Genomic DNA, 19,351 nt, shown 5'->3' on the forward strand with positions numbered 1-19,351 from the left:
TATGAGAACCGTGTCAAACGCTCCAACCTGCACATATGGGGCATTCCAGAAACAGTAATTGACTTGAAATTCCCCATAACGGCACTATCAGAACTCCAGACTGCTATACCAATAGAACATCTGGAAGTCCACCAGGCCCTTGCACCAAAAAAATGGAGGGCTCCCCCACGGGACATAATCGTAAAATTCCATTATCGCACAAAGGGACAACTCTTGGCTGCGGCCCGGGAAAAGGCGCCCTAACCTTTCAGGGCCACAATTATCAGTTTTTTGCTGACCCGTCCTAACTAACCATAACCAAGCGGCAAACAATAAAACCTCAGGTCATAGAGCTACAACATCATCACATTTTATCAGTGGGGTTTTCCGTTCTCTATCCGTTTTGCTTACCAGGGCTCCAAATACACCTGCAGATCATCAGAACTACAGCAGACCCTACAAGACCCACATCTGATGGAAGCTCCACCCAATGCCAACTCTTCACGCAAAAAAATATTCCTTCTGGTTACCCTCACATAAAAGCACTTAGGTGCTCAGTACAAGTGCCTGGATGTCTCCTGTGTGTTCTACTGAATGTAATGCAGATCGCCACTGCAGGGGTGGTTAAAAAAAATAAAAAAAATTCACGGTCTGGGTGTTCAGGAGAGATATGGAATGATAATTATGTTTTTTTAATTTTGCCATTCAGGTTGTCTTTAAAAAAATCATCCCCCAAAACATGGTGCTGCCACCACCATGTTTCACGGTGGGGATGGTGTGTTCAGGATGATGTGCAGTGTTTAGTTTTCTGCCACATGTAGCATTTTGCTTTTAGGCCAAAAAGTTTCGTTTTGGTCTCATCTGACCAGAGCACCTTTTTCCACATGTTTGCTGTGTCCCCCACATGGCTTCTCGCAAACGGATTGCTAATGGCTTTCTTCTTGCCACTCTTCCATAAAGGCCAGATTTGTGGAGTGCACGACTAATGGTTGTCCTGTGGACAGATTCTCCCACCTGAGCTGTGGCTCTCCATCTCCTCCAGAGTTACCATGGCCCTCGTGGCTTTTTCTTTGAATGTTTTCCTTTCCTGCCCTGTGAGATTAGGTGGACAGCCATGTCTTGGTAGGTTTGCAGTTGTGCCATACTCTTTCCGTTTTTGGATGATGGATTGAGCAGTGATCCGTGAGATGCTTGAAGTATTTTAGAACCTAAAGCTGCTATAAACTTCAACTTTATCCCTGACCTGTCTGGTGTGTTTCTTGCCTTCATGATGCTGTTTGTTCACAAAGGTTCTCTAACAAACCTCTGAGTTCTTCACAGAACAGCTGTATTTATACTGAGATCAAATTACATACTGGTGAACTCTATTTACCAATTGTGACTTGTGAAGGCATTTGGTTCCACTAGATTTTAGTTTGGGGGGGGGTATCAGAGTAAAAGGGCCTGATTTAAATGCACATCACACAGTGCATTTTATGTGTTAAAAAAATTGGTAAACCATTTAATTTTCCTTCCACTTCACAATTATGTGCCACTTTGTTGTCTATCACATAATCAAAAACGTAAATTGTGTTTTATAACATGACAAAATGTGGAAAGTTTCAAGGCACTGTAGTCCTTTTTGCAGACTTTAGCAATAGAGCCTTCTCCATTGTGTACTAGGGTGTTTTTCTTGCTCAGGATGTGTTTTCTTATAAGGACACTGTTTTGTTTACTCGCACTGCTTTGCAGTCATATGAGGTCACGTCTCGGAGGGAGAGGTTGCGTGTTCTGCATTGTTGTGTTTTTTTTTCTTCTACTTACCCCCCCCCCCCCCCTCCCCTCAGATGTTTAGTGGATTCTTTCTCTTTGTCAGACACTGAATATGTAGACGTTTAAGGATCTTTGTACAGATTATAGGACACAGTTTTAGTAAATGGTAAGAACATTGCATAGACAGTCTCAGAAAATGAATGCACTTATATTCTTGCATCTTCTGGTTTTAGATGCAAAAAAGGAATAAGGAAGATGGTGGCGATTTGATATGGAATATACTATAAATAAGTAGCTCTTGCAGTATACCAGTTGCTGTTGCTTGGAGCAGTGTTTTGTTTCAGTCACTCCCACCTTCTGGAATCAAAACACTGTAAATTAGGAGTGTCTGTTCTCAGTCTTCTGATTTAGACATTTTTTAAATACTGTACACTTTAGCTGAGAGCATACCTGGCCTGCTGCAGTGTAAGGGCTGCTTGATTAAATATACGAAGGGGGAACCTTAAAGGAGTTGTAAAGAGAATTTTTTTTTTCACCTTAATGCAATCTATGCATTAAGGTGAAAAAACATTGAATGCTGCTGTCCCCTCGAGCCCCCGTTATACTTACCTGACCCCTCGAAAGTCCCGCGCGGTCCCGATATCCTCTTCGCCGCTCAGCCTGGCCACTGATTGGCTAGAGCGGATGGATTGTGAGCAGCGCAGCCATTGGTCGGCGCTGCTGTCAATCGCATCCAGTGATGCGGCGCGCCGAGGGGTGGGGCTGAGTGATACAGCCAGAGGCTATGGTATCACAGGAGCGCGCCCGCAATTACTTGCCACCATGCGAGCTCTCGCATGACTGTGGTTGGTAATTGCGGGGAGGAACAGAGACAGCCGCCGAAGGACCCAGAAGACGTGGATCGGGGGCACTCTGTGCAAAACGAACTGCACAGTGGAGGTAAGTATCACATGTTTGCTGTTTTTAAATTACCTTTTTTTTTTTTTTTTTTTTTTGTGACACTTTAAAAAGTCATGGCCCCACCAAGAGGGAAATTGGCTAGTGCAACCAAACTTGCCTGCTATTCTATATATCCCCCCCAGGTTCAACACACTTGGAACATTGTCCAAATTCTTTAACCCTTAGGGAAAAAATAAATAAAAAAAAAATCTGCTCTGAGAGAAGCTGCTCTTGCTTCTATGACCTCTGAATTCTTCTAAAATTGGTGAAATGTCAGATCTCGCATGTGATTCGTATTGCTGTGCAAGCCACATGCGATGTCTGTGCGATGCAACTCAGTCATACAGATTGTATAGCTGACTTTGCATTGCATTTGAATCAAAGTCGTGCACAACCTTTATGGTCCGCACCAGAACACCCATGAGATCCGATTCCTGTTCGAATTGACAGTTTGCAATATACGAACCGATCTAGGAATGTCATCAACTTTGACACTCTCAGCGGTTCGCATATGGCAGTGTGAACTGTCTGCAGGAACCCACGGTGGATTCCCAGGGTTCCCACATCGCACCAATGTGAACCCAGCCTTGGTGTCTTTTTGAGCTTAGGAAATGGGTGATTGTTGTACAAAGCAAGATTTGGTGAATGCCTGAATGGTCTGTGTATTGAATCACTAAATCCTTCAAAACGGCCAGTATCTTTCCTTCCTTGTGTGAGGGGGCATTACCCTGCAAAAAGCGGTACATTTTTTCCATAGCTTTCCTTGCCACTTTTCTATCAATGCCACTCGGACTTTGTTCAGCAATTCGTAGTAGTCTGCAGTTATTGTGTGGCCCTTCTGAAGATGGTCTAATGGTGTATAATACCATCCTTATCCCAAAAAATAAGTTTAAGTGTTCTGCCTTGTACCCCTACAGGTACCAGCAGAGTTTACTGCTTAGTGGATTTGGCTCTCTTGGAAGCCGATATTCAAATATACACGTTCTGCTGATTCTACTCATTAGTTGCTGCTCCAGGAATAGTATGTGGCACTTGTTCCAATTTCATGAGCTAAATCCCATAGGTGTGTTTGCTTTGAGATTTGTTTTAAAATTAGGCATTTTTCTGCGTCAGAAATATAGCAGTTCTTTGTAGACTTCTGTAGCCACGGAATCTAATTCTAATGACTTTGCTTTTATCAAATGTAATGACTGGTAGGTTTAAATATTCACAGAAGCTGTTCCTTCAGGTTTCTGAAAATATGTACAAAGCATTCACAGGGAACCTGGCCTTTTTTTTTTTTTTCTCTGGCGTGTGATGTATGTTGTACTGCCAGAGATTAGCATGAAGCTGCCAGCGTTTCCCATGTGGTTGGCTCATGATTTATTGGTTGACTTTGTATAGTGTGACAGGACAAATGTAAGTTGACATGTTTAGCTGTACTTTGTAGATTTGTCTTTGCTTTTGATTTGTGTATCCTGTAATTTTGCCTCTTATAAGCAGTTTGGGAGCAGTAAAAACACAATTGAGTCATGTTTTTACTGCTCCTCCAAGTTGTAAAGGCATCAGATGGGGGTGTACACATGCAAAGTCCATGAGGCTTTGACACCAATTGCATTGAGCTGGCGGTGCTGCCTATCTTGTGCAGCCCATTCATCTGTGTGACCAAATTGCAACCGCATCGAGTCTGGGATTTTACAAAGAGGCAGGATTTGAGGCAGCCTACATCCACAGAAGATTTGTGAGTAGTTCCCCAAGATATTTAGAACAATCTCTCTACCAAGTTCCTTTTAAAAAGGTGTGCAAGTGTACCTAGAACAGTGGGTCTCAACCTGGGGGTCGGAACCCCCTTGGGGGTCAAATGATGATTTTCCAGGGGTCACCAAATCCTTGGCTGTTCCTGAAGCCCGCACCTCTCTCCCAGCCTTTTTGCGGTCACAAAGCAGAGCTGTCCCTGGAGCCCGTGGCCACCCACTCAGCCTCTTTGCAGCTGCCCATTCAGTTCACGGCATGGCTGGGGGGCAGAGACTAGAGGTCAGCTGACTGGTTAGGAATGTGAAGTGGGAGGGGCTGGAGGAGACCCTATCTCCAGATTTCTGTAGAGGTGTCACTGCTACGAGACACCACAAAGTCAGAGACACCAGTGAGTAATACTACCTGTGATTATAGTTCCCATTAAAAGTCCCCACTACAGTTCTCAGATCAGCAGATGACCTTGATCAAGAGCACCTAAGTTGGCTGATCAGAACTCCCCCCAACATTGCCACTCTTTCCAACTCCCCACCAGCACTGTCACTGATCCCAACCCCCCCCCCCCCCCCAAGGAGTAAGATAAGGAATAAAAATAGAGAATACATGGAGGAGTGAAGAAAAGAGGTGGAGGAACAAAGAAAAAAGAGAGAACAAGAAATATGGCTAGTGAGAGGGATGGGGGACAAGAAATTAGGATAGCGAGGGATAAAAGGGAAAGAAAGGAGAACAGAGTGGTAAATCCTAAAATGTACCATATGAGGTTTTAATATGGTACAAGTGGAAGGGACTCGTGGAGCGCTAAATGGCCGTGGGTTAGGGGTGCCAACAACCCACGCTATGCAAAAAAAAAAAAATCTGCGCTATCCTGATGGTGAGCAGCTACAAACAATCCAGTGAATAAAGGAAAGCAACAAAAAACAAAATAGTAGCGCTAAATAATGTGATAAGGAGACATTAAATGTCTAGGAAAACACTAAGTGACCAGTGTGTATTTGTAAATAAAAAGTCCAAAATAAAGTAATTATGGTGAAACTTGATAGATGAATGAAACTGAGTGCAGAAAGTTCCAAATCAACATTGATTCCCACCGAACTTAACGTGCAATTGTGAGATATCCACCACCAGAAGGGGAGGCTTACCAGAGGTATTGAATCCTAATGAGCCTACGCCCAGAGGGTCAATAAAGCCGAATGTATGGATGAAGAATGTACCAGCAAGGAACCAAATATCCTACCAGCTATCGCTCTATTTTTGTTTATAGCGCAAAAAAGAAAAACCGCAGAGATGATCAAATGCCGCCAAAAGAAAGCTATTTGTGGGAAAAAGACGCCGATTCTGTTTGGGAGCCACGCCGCACGACCGCAATTGTCAGTTAAAGCGACGCGGTCCCTAACCTGCGTAATGGCCGGGTCTTAAGTGGTTAAATGCCCAGAATTATTGAATCCATTAAATTTCCAGTAATCCTTTAATTTACCTCAATCGTTTTCGAAGCATTACTGGTTTGGGTGCAGTGTTCTCCAAACTTCTATTCGGCGAGTACACTTGCTCTTTCGTTCCCAGCCACCTGTGGGACTACCTGTTTTACAATCAGATTTTTGTCTTCACATCAATCAGTCATGTTTGTGGGTCATAAATCCTCTTCTGCAGGAGAGTCACTTTATAGTGCAGATTGTCTTATGATAATCTGTAGACCCGAGTGGGGGAGTGCGTTACGGTGGCTCCATAGGGACCCTGCTAGTGAATGGAGTCACTGCAGAGGAGGAAGGTTATGAACGGCTTTATTCATGACATGTACAGATGAAAAGTGGAAATGAAGTTTTCAGTATTAAGTAAAAGTGGCTACATGTTAAAGCGGAGGTTCACCCAAATGACATCTATATAAGACCAAATTCTTTATTTCCAACAAGTACAGTAGGCATTTTTCTTTCTTTTTAGGCTGTACATACCTTATCTATATTTGCAATCCGGCTTCCGGGTACTCACTCCCGCGGGAGTAGGCGTTTCCAAGCTGAGCCGCAATGTAATCCGGGAGTTCACCCAGATTTATGTCCTTCAGAAAATGTTCCCCCCGGCTGATGAGGCCCCCCCCCCCGTATTGTGTAGGCGCGTCACGAGAGTCAGAGTTTCCGAAAGGAGCCGTACATGTAGAGCTGCGAGTCGGCTCTATACGGCGCCTGCGCAGTCGGCTCTACATGGCTCCTAGTCGGTGCGCGAGCACCATGTAGAGCCAACTCGCGGCTCTACATGTTGGGCTCCTTTCGGAAACTCCGTGACTCTCGTGACGTGCCTACACAATACGGGGGGGGCCTTATCCGCCGGGGGGAACATTTTCTGAAGGACATCAAATCATCTGGGCGAACTCCCAGATTACATTGCGGTTCAGCTTGGAAACGCCTACTCCCGCGGGAGTGAGTACCCCGGAAGCTGGATTGCCAATTTAGATTATGTGGTATGTACAGCCTAAAAAAAAAAAAGCCTACTGTACATGGAAGTATAAAGAATTTGGTCTTGTATAGATGTTTGGGTGAACCTCCGCTTTAAAGGATCACTAAAGGATTTTTTTTTTTTTTTTTTTTTAGCTAAATAGCTTCCTTTACCTTACTGCAGTACTGGTTTCATGTCCTTATTGTTCATTTTTGCTTTGAAGTGGCTGTAATTCTGCTGTGATCTCCACACTTCCTGGTTGTCTTTTTCCTTGCAACCATCGTACTGGGAGCTTTTCACTGTAGGTCTAAGCTGTCATTACTGCGTGTCTAAAACTTAACAGAACCAATCGGATTCATTTTAAAAACAAAACACTGCCCTGGATTTGTTTGTTTTTGTTTTGTGTGTCTCTCTAGTTCACAGGAACATGAAAACAAGTGAAACTAACCTGCAGGCACATTATATGATTGATTTTTATCTATTTGTAATCATTTTTAAAAGGAATCGGTTAACTTTTATGTCTCTATACCCTGTAAACAGTCATTTCAGCAAACATTTTTTTTTCCTTTAGTGACCCTTTAACATGTAGCCACTTTTACGTAATATTGAAAACTTCATTTCCACTGCATATATAAGCAGTTTTGGCTGCAAGTATTTGGTCAGCTACTGTTTTTTGATTTGCACAGCCGTGATGCGTTTTCAAGATGGCTGCACCACTGTTTGCTATTTCATATAAGGAGCTTCTTCGTTTCCTTTTTAAAGTTTAATCTTTTTAATTCTAAACGAATACAGTGACTGAGGTTTTCCTTGCCTGTAAATTGGCCTAAATGTTTGCTTGCCTGAATGAAAGCTCTTAGGTTAAAACATTGTGTAAGCTGTCGCTTCATGTACATGAAGAGTAGGTTTATTCTCGCTTCCTTTCCTGGTGACTGACTGGGCCAGAAAAAAATGAAATCCAAAAGCTGTCATTTGGAACAAAACACATGAGGGAAAATCTTCCAATAGAGACGCCTGTTGAATGAGAGCAGTCAGAGCTGTGTCTTTTTTTTATTTTTATATTTCCTCGATTGAAAGGTTCCCGCCTCTTCCTGTTGTGTCTGGCACAGAAAGAGGAAACCTACAACATAAATTTTGCAGTAAAAGACACCCCGTCCAACACAGTAAGGGCTTATGAGGACAATGCACTGCTTGACAAGCGTTTCTTTGCCTGCAGTTCAAACGCACCCACAGTAGGGCATGCTGCTTCCAAAGAAACAAAGCATGTCAGACACGGCCTCTGAGCTGACATGTAAAAAAAGTCAACGGGATTTTTGAAGACCATTGCTACAAAAGCAGGCATATATCTGTTACCAAAGCCTTTTTCCTAGGGCCCGTGTTAACACTTAATTCATGGATTAAAGGCTGTTCTGTTATACATATGTTTGATGTTCTCCTAACCATCCTTATACACTTGAGCAGTCCTCTCCTGTGCTGAAAGCGATGTCTCATTTTCCTGCACACTGTTCCATACAGTGCGCATTAGAAGCTGCAGATAGGTGCATAAAATCCTAATTCTTAGGCTGAATTATATCAAGTGTCATCTAGCCCCCTCCTCCCAATCCTCATGGTCCATCCCTTTCAGCCATTTTCTCTCTGCTCTAATTGTAGGCTGACCATACACAGTGAAAACTCCTTTCCTGCAACCATGGCTTTTTGGTTCATAATTGTCCTGGTTACCTCATGTGAAAAAATATGTCCCAAAAGCTAGATCATTAAAGACAATTGTGAGAGAAAGGTATGAGATAGGTAGATGTATGAAAAATTAGGACAATTTGGTCATCTAAACATCCTGGATGGTTTAACAATTTGGTCATAAGAGAAAAATCGGGAGATATTCCTAGGAAAATCAAAGACTAGGGCCGATGCAACAGATTAGTGATGGGAGAAACAACTGGCAGTTGGAAAAGAGATTGACAAGTGGGTGTAATGGACTAAATGTGGTCACCTGATGTAAGGCCCCGTTAACACCTGAGCGTTTTGGAATCGTGGGCAGAATGGCTAGATTCTGTCTAAAGGCGGCCATACACGGTTCGAATTTCAAAATAATTTTCTTTCCAAAATCGTATCAAAGAATTTTCGTACGAATTTCGCACCGTTGGTGGGCTGCAGCAACAGCCGATTTTCGTGCGGCAATCAAATTTGAGGAATCCGACATGTTGGAAATTTTTTAAAAAGCGAACGATTTTCTGATCAATGATGGGGGAATTGTGCGAGAAATGCAGTAGAAAAAGAAATGCGCATGAAAAGAATATTCCCGGAGAGAAAAAAATATTCCCAGCAACATGAAAGTTTGGTCGGCCGAATTTCAAAAATCAATGATGGCATAATCGGATCACAAAAATCGGAAACTTTCTGATTTTTTGAAAAGAAAATTTGTTTGAAATTCGACAGTGTATGGCCTGCTTAACCACTTAAGACCCGGACCTTTAGGCAGCTAAAGGACCCGGCCAGGTTTTGCGATTCGGCACTGCGTCGCTTTAACAGACAATTGCGCGGTCGTGCGACGTGGCTCTCAAACAAAATTGGCGTCCGTTTTTTTCCCCCCACAAATAGAGCTTTCTTTTGGTGGTATTTGATCACCTCCGCGGTTTAATTTTTTGCGCTATAAACAAAAATAGAGCGTCAATTTTGAAAAAAATTCAATATTTACTTTTTGCTATATCCCCCAAAAATATATAAAACATATTTTTTTTCCCTCAGTTTAGGCCGATACATATTATTCCTATTTTTGGTAAAAAAAATCGCAATAAGAGTTTATCGGTTGGTTTGTGCAAAATTTATAGTGTTTACAGAATAGGGGATAGTTTTATTGCATTTTTATCTATTTATTTTTTACTACTAATGGTGGCGATTAGCGTTTTTTTTTTTTTTCCGTGACTACGACATTATGGTGGACACTTCGGTCAATTTTGACACATTTTTGGGACCATTATTTTCACAGCAAAAAATGCATTTAAAATGCATTGTTTACTGTGAAAATGACAATTGCAATTTGGGAGTTAACCACAAGGGGGCGCTGATGGTGTGTGTGTAGGTGTGAACTCATCGATTATGTCTCCCCTATTAAAGGATCACACGATGGATGACGCCGCCATAGGGAAGAACTCGGAAGCTGTGTTTTACACACAGCTCTCCCCGTTCTTCAGCTCCGGGGACCGATCGCGGGACTCCAGCGGCGACCGGGTCTTCGGGGTGCGCACCCACGGCTGGGTACTAGCACAGGACGTACCTATACGTGCATGTGCCCAGCTGTGCCATTCTGCCGACGTAAATGTGCAGGAGGCGGTCCTTAAGTGGTTAAGATTTAAGAATCGCATCAAATGGAAGGTTGCGGTGTCATTATTAAAGGAAAGGCACCCCAAACGTGGTGCTATTTATTTATTTTTGCCCCTGTTGTGTGACAAAAATGTATGAAAATTGTGTCCAAAAAGTAAAAAGCCAACCGCCCATGGCTCAGTGATAACATTTTGGTACATGAGCTTTTTTAGTGTGTTTTATGGAGTGGATGGAGGCCCATTACAAATGCTAAGGTGTGTGTGTGTGTGTGTGTGTGTGTGTGTGTTGCGAGAGCTGTTTTAATGTGGGTTATAGTCATTGAGGTCAGGCATTATGTACCAAACATTTAATAACTTTCAATTAAATTGGGAAGAAGTGGGTGCTTTCATCTCATCGGCGCTAGGCCTCCTAAACATAATCCACCCCAAGAACTGCCTATTGGGCATTTTTGGCGAATTACACCTATCATCACATGCCAAGAGACTGCTCCGTATACTCTTCTTCTTCTATGTTAAAGCTATTTTACTGTCCTGGAAGGGCGCACAGACCTTTCTGAAATCCCTCTGGTTAAAACTTAATAATGACGCTATCCCACTGTATAAACTTACTTTTGAACTCCGGAAACCGAACAAAACCTTCCACAAAATTTGGGGTAGATGGTTGGCTAGTCCGCTAACCCTCTCCCAGCACTGATTGTACTACTCTTGCTTGACCATTGATGGGCCGTGCCTCACGGATCTCTAATGTCTTGACCTCCGCTTTTGCTATATCCAGGTATTATACCTGAGCCTTTTACCACTGTGCCTACTTTATATTTTGCACTGATGTCAGTTTATTTTTCTATGTTTGAGTGTATTGCCTAACGTTTATGACCAGGTTGTCTGGTGTGTTTTTTTTTTTTTTTTTTTTTATGTTTTTCTGTTTGTTGGTTTGTCTTAAACCTAATAAAAATATCTTTAAAAAAAAAAAAAAAATTTCAAGTAAATTGCCTTTTTTATACTGTCTAATGGCTGTGTGTGTTCTTATATATGTTTGCTTTTTTTTGCAAGCCCCCTGTTTGTGACATGGAAGATAGGACGGGACAAAAGATTGCGTGGATGCATAGGAACCTTTTCTGCCATGAACCTGCATTCCGGTCTCAGGGAGTACACACTTACCAGGTATTTGCAACATTTATTTAAAGTTACGCTTTTTGTAAACTTTGTTGCAATATAGTTGTGTGATGTACAGTATTCTTTTTCCAGTGTTTGCATTGACCTTTCAAGGTATAACTAGCATGCCTGAACCAGGAACCTTCTTAGTGCAGAAAACTTTCGTGTGTGTTTTTCCCAGTCGATTTGTACAGCAAAATAGTAGTTGTATATGCGGTTCCTATGCAGCCCTTGTGCACTCCTTTACCACACTAATGTGTATGGTAAAACCTGCAGGGTACATATGATTGGCATCTTTTATAGACATGCCTAGTATAAATCAAATCCTATAAAGATCTTGGACCAGGGGGTAGGCAACCTTTCAGTAGTGATCTACCTGGACAACATCAAAGATCACTGGGGTACGGAACCAATGGTTACCCCCAAAAGACTGATACAGGAGTCCATTATGAAGGCAGAACCACTTAAACTGCAGGTTGACTTGCTTGAGTAGTTTCTGGCCTGGTTGGTCTTAATCCTAGCCTGACTGTGCTCTCCTAGTTCTTGCCAATGTAAGTAGTGTGTAGGGCAGTGGAAGATCTACTTGTGCTACACTGGTCCCTACTTGCCATCCAGTCTCCTCCATCCCACATGATATCACAGACAAGCACCTTGCATTGGGGGGGCAGTGGGGATTGGCACACTACACTCTGGTGCACAAGAACCCAAACTTGGCCAAGAGTAAATCCGAGGCAGCAAAGGCAGCTGCATGCATGCAAATTACGTGATGCAATGCATGTCTCCGCCGCTTAGGATAGACTTTCACTGCTTCCCAGGTGAAAAGCTCAGGAAACTAACACGCTTGAGCTCATTGATTCCCTGCGCTACTTTGCTTGTGATCGGAAAGCCAGGACCCGATTGAAATCTTCCAGTCACCTGCCAGCGGTCAACGGGTAGATCGCAACCGATGGGCTTCTGACACTAACCCCCCCCCCCCAATTTTTAGACTGTATAGTGCATTCATAAAGTATTTAGACCCCCTTCACTTTCAGTTTTGTTATGTTGCTGCCTGATACTACAGTAGTTAAAAAATAATTTTTCTCATTAATCCACACTCCACACTCCATACCCCATAATGACAAAGTGAAAACAGAATTTTAGAAATGCTTGAAAAAGTTTGAAAAAGGAAAAACTGAAATATTAAATTTGCATAATTATTCAGACCCTTTGCAGCAACACTTGAAATGTTGGGCCGTTCCTTAATTTCTCAAAGAATTATACCAGAAGTACTCAGCTGTGAGCACTTCCAGGTTCTGAGATTTCAGCTCCCTGACTAGGAGAGCCAGATGAAGCAATGGTAGAGGATGTGATTGTCCTCAGAGTTGCCTCAGGGCAGGAAAGACATCAGGCCTTATGTGATATACAGTTGTGCTCATAAGTTTACATACCCTGGCAGAATTTGATTTCTTGGCCATTTTTCAGAGAATATGAATGATATATAAAACAAACTTTTCTTTCACTCATGGTTATTAGTGTTTGGCTGAAGCCATTTTTATCAATTAACTGTGTTAAATCATCACAACAGAAACAAATGACCCTGATCAAAAGTTTACGTACTCCAGTACTTAATACCGTGTATTGCTCCCTTTAACATGACAGCTTGAAGTCTTTTTTGGTATTTGTGGATGAGGCTCTTTATCTTCTCTGATGGTAAAGCCTCCAATTCCTGTAAATTCTTGGGCTCTCTTGCATGAACTGCACGTTTTTTGAGATCTCCCCAGAGTGGCTCAATGATATTGCGGTCAGGAGACTGAGATGGCCACTCCAGAACCTACACTTCATTCTGCTGTAGCCAATGACAGGTCGACTTGGTCTTGTTTTGGATCATTATGTTGGAATGTCCAAGTACGTCCCATGCGCAGCTTCCTGGCTGATATGCAAATGTTCCTCCAGTATTTTTTGATAACATACTGCATTCATCTGGCCATCAATTTTGACCAAATTTGTAGCTCACACATCCCCAAAACATCAGCGATCCACCTACGTACCTTTTTGATTATAGACATTGTTTACTTCTCTCCAAATGTAGCATTTTATGGTTGTGGCCAAAAAGCTACATTTTAGTCTTTTTCACTCCAAATGATTTTGTGCCAGAAGGTTTGAGGTTAGGCATATTATTGTAAGTGGGATACTTTGCAGCGTTTGTGTAGTAATGGCTTTCTTCTGGCGACTTGACCATGCAGCCCATGTTTCTTCAAGTGCCTCCTTATCTTGCATCTTAAAACGACCCCACCACATGTTTTCAGAGTTATTTGTGGGTGTTTCTTTGCATCCTGAACCATTTTCCTGCCAGTTGTGGCTGAAATTTTAGTTGGTCTACATGACCGTGGTTTGGTTTCAACAGAACCCTCATTTCCCACTTCTTGATTAGAGTTTGAGCACTGCTGATTGGCGTTCTCAATTTCTTGGATATCTTTTTTTATATCCCTTTCCTGTTTTTTATATAGTTAAACTACCTTTTCCCGCAGATCCTTTGACATTTCTTTTGCTTTCCCCATGAATCGTCAGTGCAGCACTGGATGTTATGATTTAAAAAGCATAAACAAAGTTGATTGATAATTAATGGCTTCAGCCATACACTAAGAGCCGGTTCACACAGGGGTGACCTGGGATCCGACTTGAAGTCTTCCCAAGTCGCGCGGTTGAGAAAATCAGGTTGAGAAAATCAATGGAAGTGAATGGAGCCGTCTTAATGTACACTACCTTCAGAAAAGGTTCCTGTACTACTTCAATCCGACTTGTAGGCAACTTGTACCCATTGATTTCAATGGAAATTGCCTCAGAAGTCTGATCACTGTCTTAACTGAAGCAACTTTCCAGGAAGATAACATACGTTTCTCAGGCAAACCCCTCCCTCTCCCTCGGAGCTGATTGTTGTTTGGCCACTGGAAAGCCTCCTGTCCTGGAGGTGACTTGAAGTTGCCTTGTACTGTCCAAGAGGCAACTTGAAGTTGCCTTGTAAGTTGCCAGATGATTCATACTCCAGTCGTGTCCAAGTTGCCTCCCAAAGTCGTGCTGGAAGTTGTGTTGCCCCTGTGTGAACCGACTCTAACCATGAGTGAAAAATGTTTTGTTTATCATTCATATTCTCTGAAAAATGACCGAAAAAGCATCAATTCTGCCAGGGTATGAAAACTTATGCGCAAAACTGTAATACACCCGATGCCATAGAGCAGTATGAGTCAGGAGATAAATGTGGGAGAATGTTGGCACGCTCAGTCAAAGAACAAAAAACTGCTTTCTACATTCCCCAAATCATTACACCTCAAGGTCAAAAAGTGGGATTACCTAAGCATATTACACAGGGGGTTGAGATTTTTATTCTTCACTATATAACCTCCCAGAACAATCTTCTACTCGGATACAAATAGAAAACTATATTGCTTCTTCCCAACTCCCCGAATTGTCTCCAGAGGTTAGAGAAAATTTAGAGGCGCCAATAACTTTGGATGAACTCCAGAAAGCAATTAAGACCTCTGAAATAGGTAAAGGCCCAGACGGCTTCTCGATACAGTATTATCAGTAATTTCTTCCAACCATAGGCCCTTACATGGTGGAACTATTTATTTAATAAAGTAAGTTTGGAATGAATCCCACCTGGTCCAGGTGTATCATGGACTGTAAATGTTGCGCAATTCGGGTAGCAATTATCTTCATAAATAATTTAAGGTCACAGTTCAAGAGTGATATAGGTCTATAGCTACTGCAGCAAGTGGGTTCCTTTCCTTCATTGAGAATTAGTGACGTAATGCACGTGAGATGCTTTAAAAACACATGTCACTGTAATTCTCAATGAAGGAAAGAAACCCACTTGCTTCAGTAGCTATAGACCTATATCACTCTTGAACTGTGACCTTAAATTTATGAAGATAATTGCTACCCGAGTTGTGCAACATTTACAGTCCATGATACACCTGGACCAGGTGGGATTCATTCCATCCAGAGAAGCTTGTGATAATACGACTAAAGTATTAAACCTTATTCATGTCACACAGGAGACACATACTCTGTGCGTGATAAGTATAGATGCGGAAAAGGCATTTGATCGAGTTAATTGGAAATTTTTAATGGCAGTCCTGTGCCATATAGGTCTGGGGGAACATATGATGCAATGGATATCCAAGATTTACTCACACCCGATGGCCCAGGTCAAAGTTAACAGAGTTTTATCAGACCCTTTTTCCATCTCAAACGGGACGAGGCAGGGGTGTCCACTATCCCCTTTACTTTGTTCTTTCCCTTGAGCCTTTTTTGTGTAGGATACGTCTGAACCCAGACATTACCGGAGTTGGTGTGGGAGAGGAGCAACAAAATCTCAGGCTTTTGCTGATATGCTCTTCTCCCTCACCAACCCCGTGGTTTCACTGCCGAATCTTATCCGCAAATTTGAGACTTGTGGTCAATCTGCATTCGTGGTTTGCTAGATGCAATCTCTTAAAGATGAGTATTCTACCCAAGTATCTATATTTCAAACTCTGCCGATCAAGATACCATCTCAATACTTTAAACAGGTTCATTCCCTGTTTATTACATTTATATGGGCACATAAGAGACCACGCACTCCAATTATCTCGACCTAAACATAGTGGAGGGATTGCATTTCCAGATGTACTTAACCAGGCCGTACATATGGGGAGACTCAGACTGGAGCCAACATTCAATAGACAAACTCTGGGTTTGGATTGAACAAGAGCAAACTGATGTTCTATTGAAAGGAGCACCATGGTGTTATAAGCTATCACCCGACCTAAAGAGGCACCCACTGATAGGCCCTACAATACGAATTTGCTCACAAGTGATCATTAAAACCTCTCTCTCGACTATGCACTCCCCAATGATGCCTCTCCTCTGGAATCCGGTATTCCCTCCAGGTTTGAGAGATCATCACTTCTCCAATCTTTGACAAACGAATCGCTTTTGAGCATCACAATTCCTAGCATCAGACGGTTGGCCATCCATAACGGCCCTAATGGAACCAGCGGGCCCCTTCTGTTTACCTTATTGGAACGCTCTGCAGCTCCACCACTTCCTTTATACACTTAAGTTACCAGAGAGGTTTAGACGACAATTAACCATATTCGAAGAATACTGCACGAAGGAGGGGACTTTGACACAAACACTCTCAAAAATGTACACTTTATTGATTTTCCCCTCCGGAACTAAATTTATAGAGAAATGGGAGAGAGAGAGATGGACTGTAAGTTTACAACTAGCCAAAGACAAAATATGATCGCTTTCTCGCTGAAATCGTCTATATGTACGAAGATTCAGGAGATGACTTAAAATACTAACAAGATGGTACTATACCCCACAGACTACATACATTTTATCCGAAAATATCAGACTGGTGCCGGAGATGTATGGAGGAGAGAGGTACGATGTTACATATTTTTTTGGTCGTGCCCAAGAATAACATATTACCGGAAGGAGGTACGGAACATTAGGCAAAAATTTACAGGATACCGGAGGACCCAGCCTTTTTTTTTTTTTTTTTTTTTTTACTACATGTTATAAATATACCTGTTAAATATAAGCAATCTATCTTACGACATTTAGTAAATGCGGCCAAAGCATGTATTCCACTTAAGTGGAAAAATACGCTACCTCCTACAGTTGGAGGTTGGCTTCATAAAGTGGAAGAGATAAATAAGATGGAAGATCTTACACTTTCAACACAAAACCAACAAAAGTATGTGGAGGTATGGAGACAGTGAAATAGGTTTATTGCTTCTGAAGGTTTGATCCTGCTTAATTCATGAAGGTCAGATAAAGGTATATATATATATATATATATATATATATATATACATATATACATATATATATATATACATATATACATATATACATATATACATATATACATATATACATATATACATATATACATATATACATATATACATATACATATACATATACATATACATATACATACAGTGATGAAAATAAGTTTTTGAACACCCTGCTATTTTGCAAGTTCTCCCACTTGGAAATCATGGAGGGGTCTGAAATTTTTATCGTAGGTGCATGTCCACTGTGAGAGACATAATCAAAAAAAAAATCCATAAATCACAATGTATGATTTTTTTAACTATTTATTTGTATGATACAGCTGCAAATAAGTATTTGAACACCTGAGAAAATCAATGTTAATATTTGGTACAGTAGCCTTTGTTTGCAATTACAGAGGTCAAACGTTTCTTGTAGTTTTTCACCAGGTTTGCACACACTGGAGGAGGTATTTTGGCCCACTCCTCCACACAGATCTTCTCTAGATCAGTGAGGTTTCTGGGCTGTCGCTGAGAAACACGGAGTTTGAGCTCCCTCCAAAGATTCTCTATTGGGTTTAGGTCTGGAGACTGGCTAGGCCACGCCAGAACCTTGATATGCTTCTTACAGAGCCACTCCTTGGTTATCCTGGCTGTGTGCTTCGGGTCATTGTCATGTTGGAAGACCCAGCCTCGACCCATCTTCAAAGCTCTAACTGAGGGAAGGAGGTTGTTGCCCAAAATCTTGCAATACATGGCCCCGGTCATCCTCTCCTTAATACAGTGCAGTCGCCCTGTCCCATGTGCAGAAAAACACCCCCAAAGCATGATGCTACCACCCCCATGCTTCACAGTAGGGATGGTGTTCTTGGGATGGTACTCATCATTCTTCCTCCAAACACGGTTAGTGGAATTATGACCAAAAAGTTCTATTTTGGTCTCATCTGACCACATGACTTTCTCCCATGACTCCTCTGGATCATCCAAATGGTCATTGGCAAACTTAAGACGGGCCTTGACATGTGCTGGTTTAAGCAGGGGAACCTTCCGTGCCATGCATGATTTCAAACCATGACGTCTTGGTGTATTACCAACAGTAACCTTGGAAACGGTGGTCCCAGCTCTTTTCAGGTCATTGACCAGCTCCTCCCGTGTAGTCCTGGGCTGATTTCTCACCTTTCTTAGGATCATTGAGACCCCCACGAGGTGAGATTTTGCATGGAGCCCCAGTCCGAGGGAGATTGACAGTCATGTTTAGCTTCTTCCATTTTCTAATGATTGCTCCAACAGTGGACCTTTTTTCACCAAGCTGCTTGGCAATTTCCCCGTAGCCCTTTCCAGCCTTGTGGAGGTGTACAATTTTGTCTCTAGTGTCTTTGGACAGCTCTTTGGTCTTGGCCATGTTAGTAGTTGGATTATTACTGATTGTATGGGGTGGACAGGTGTCTTTATGCAGCTAATGACCTCAAACAGGTGCATCTAATTTAGGATAATAAATGGAGTGGCGGTGGACATTTTAAAGGCAGACTAACAGGTCTTTGAGGGTCAGAATTCTAGCTGATAGACAGGTGTTCAAATACTTATTTGCAGCTGTATCATACAAATAAATAGTTAAAAAATCATAAATTGTGATTTCTGGAAAAAAAAAATTTGATTATGTCTCTCACAGTGGACATGCACCTACGATGACAATTTCAGACCCCTCCATGATTTCCAAGTGGGAGAACTTGCAAAATAGCAGGGTGTTCAAATACTTATTTTCCTCACTGTATATATAGAGATATAGAGATATAGATATATATAGATATATATAGATATATATAGAGATATATATATAGAGATATATATATAGAGATATATATATAGAGATATATATATAGAGATATATATATAGATAGATATATATAGATAGATATATATAGATAGATATATATAGATAGATATATATAGATAGATATATATAGATAGATATATATAGATAGATATAGATAGATAGATATAGATAGATAGATATAGATAGATAGATATATATAGATAGATATATATAGATAGATATATATAGATAGATATATATAGATAGATATATATAGATAGATATATATAGATAGATATATATAGATAGATATATATATAGATATATATATATAGATATAGTATTTGGGGGAAAAAAAGAAAATGCCCTGTATTCAAGTGGTTAAAGGAACACTAAAGGTTAGTTTTTTTTTATTGGATCAATTGATTGCTGTAAGC

The 19,351-nt window shown here is 41.5% G+C and overlaps 1 protein-coding gene across 3 annotated transcripts in view; it reads left to right on the forward strand.

Moving 5' to 3' along the window:
- AMMECR1 (AMMECR nuclear protein 1) overlaps nucleotides 1-19,351 on the forward strand; it is a 95,916-nt gene that overhangs the window by 23,636 nt on the left and 52,929 nt on the right. For all 3 annotated transcript variants that reach the window (XM_040323885.1, XM_040323884.1, XM_040323883.1), the window contains exon 2: nucleotides 11,190-11,300. In XM_040323885.1, the coding sequence (XP_040179819.1) occupies nucleotides 11,190-11,300 (111 nt within the window). The remainder of the gene's footprint in view (nucleotides 1-11,189; nucleotides 11,301-19,351) is intronic.

The sequence above is a fragment of the Rana temporaria genome, chromosome 9 (assembly GCF_905171775.1).
Source record: "Rana temporaria chromosome 9, aRanTem1.1, whole genome shotgun sequence".
Classification (NCBI taxonomy): domain Eukaryota; kingdom Metazoa; phylum Chordata; class Amphibia; order Anura; family Ranidae; genus Rana; species Rana temporaria.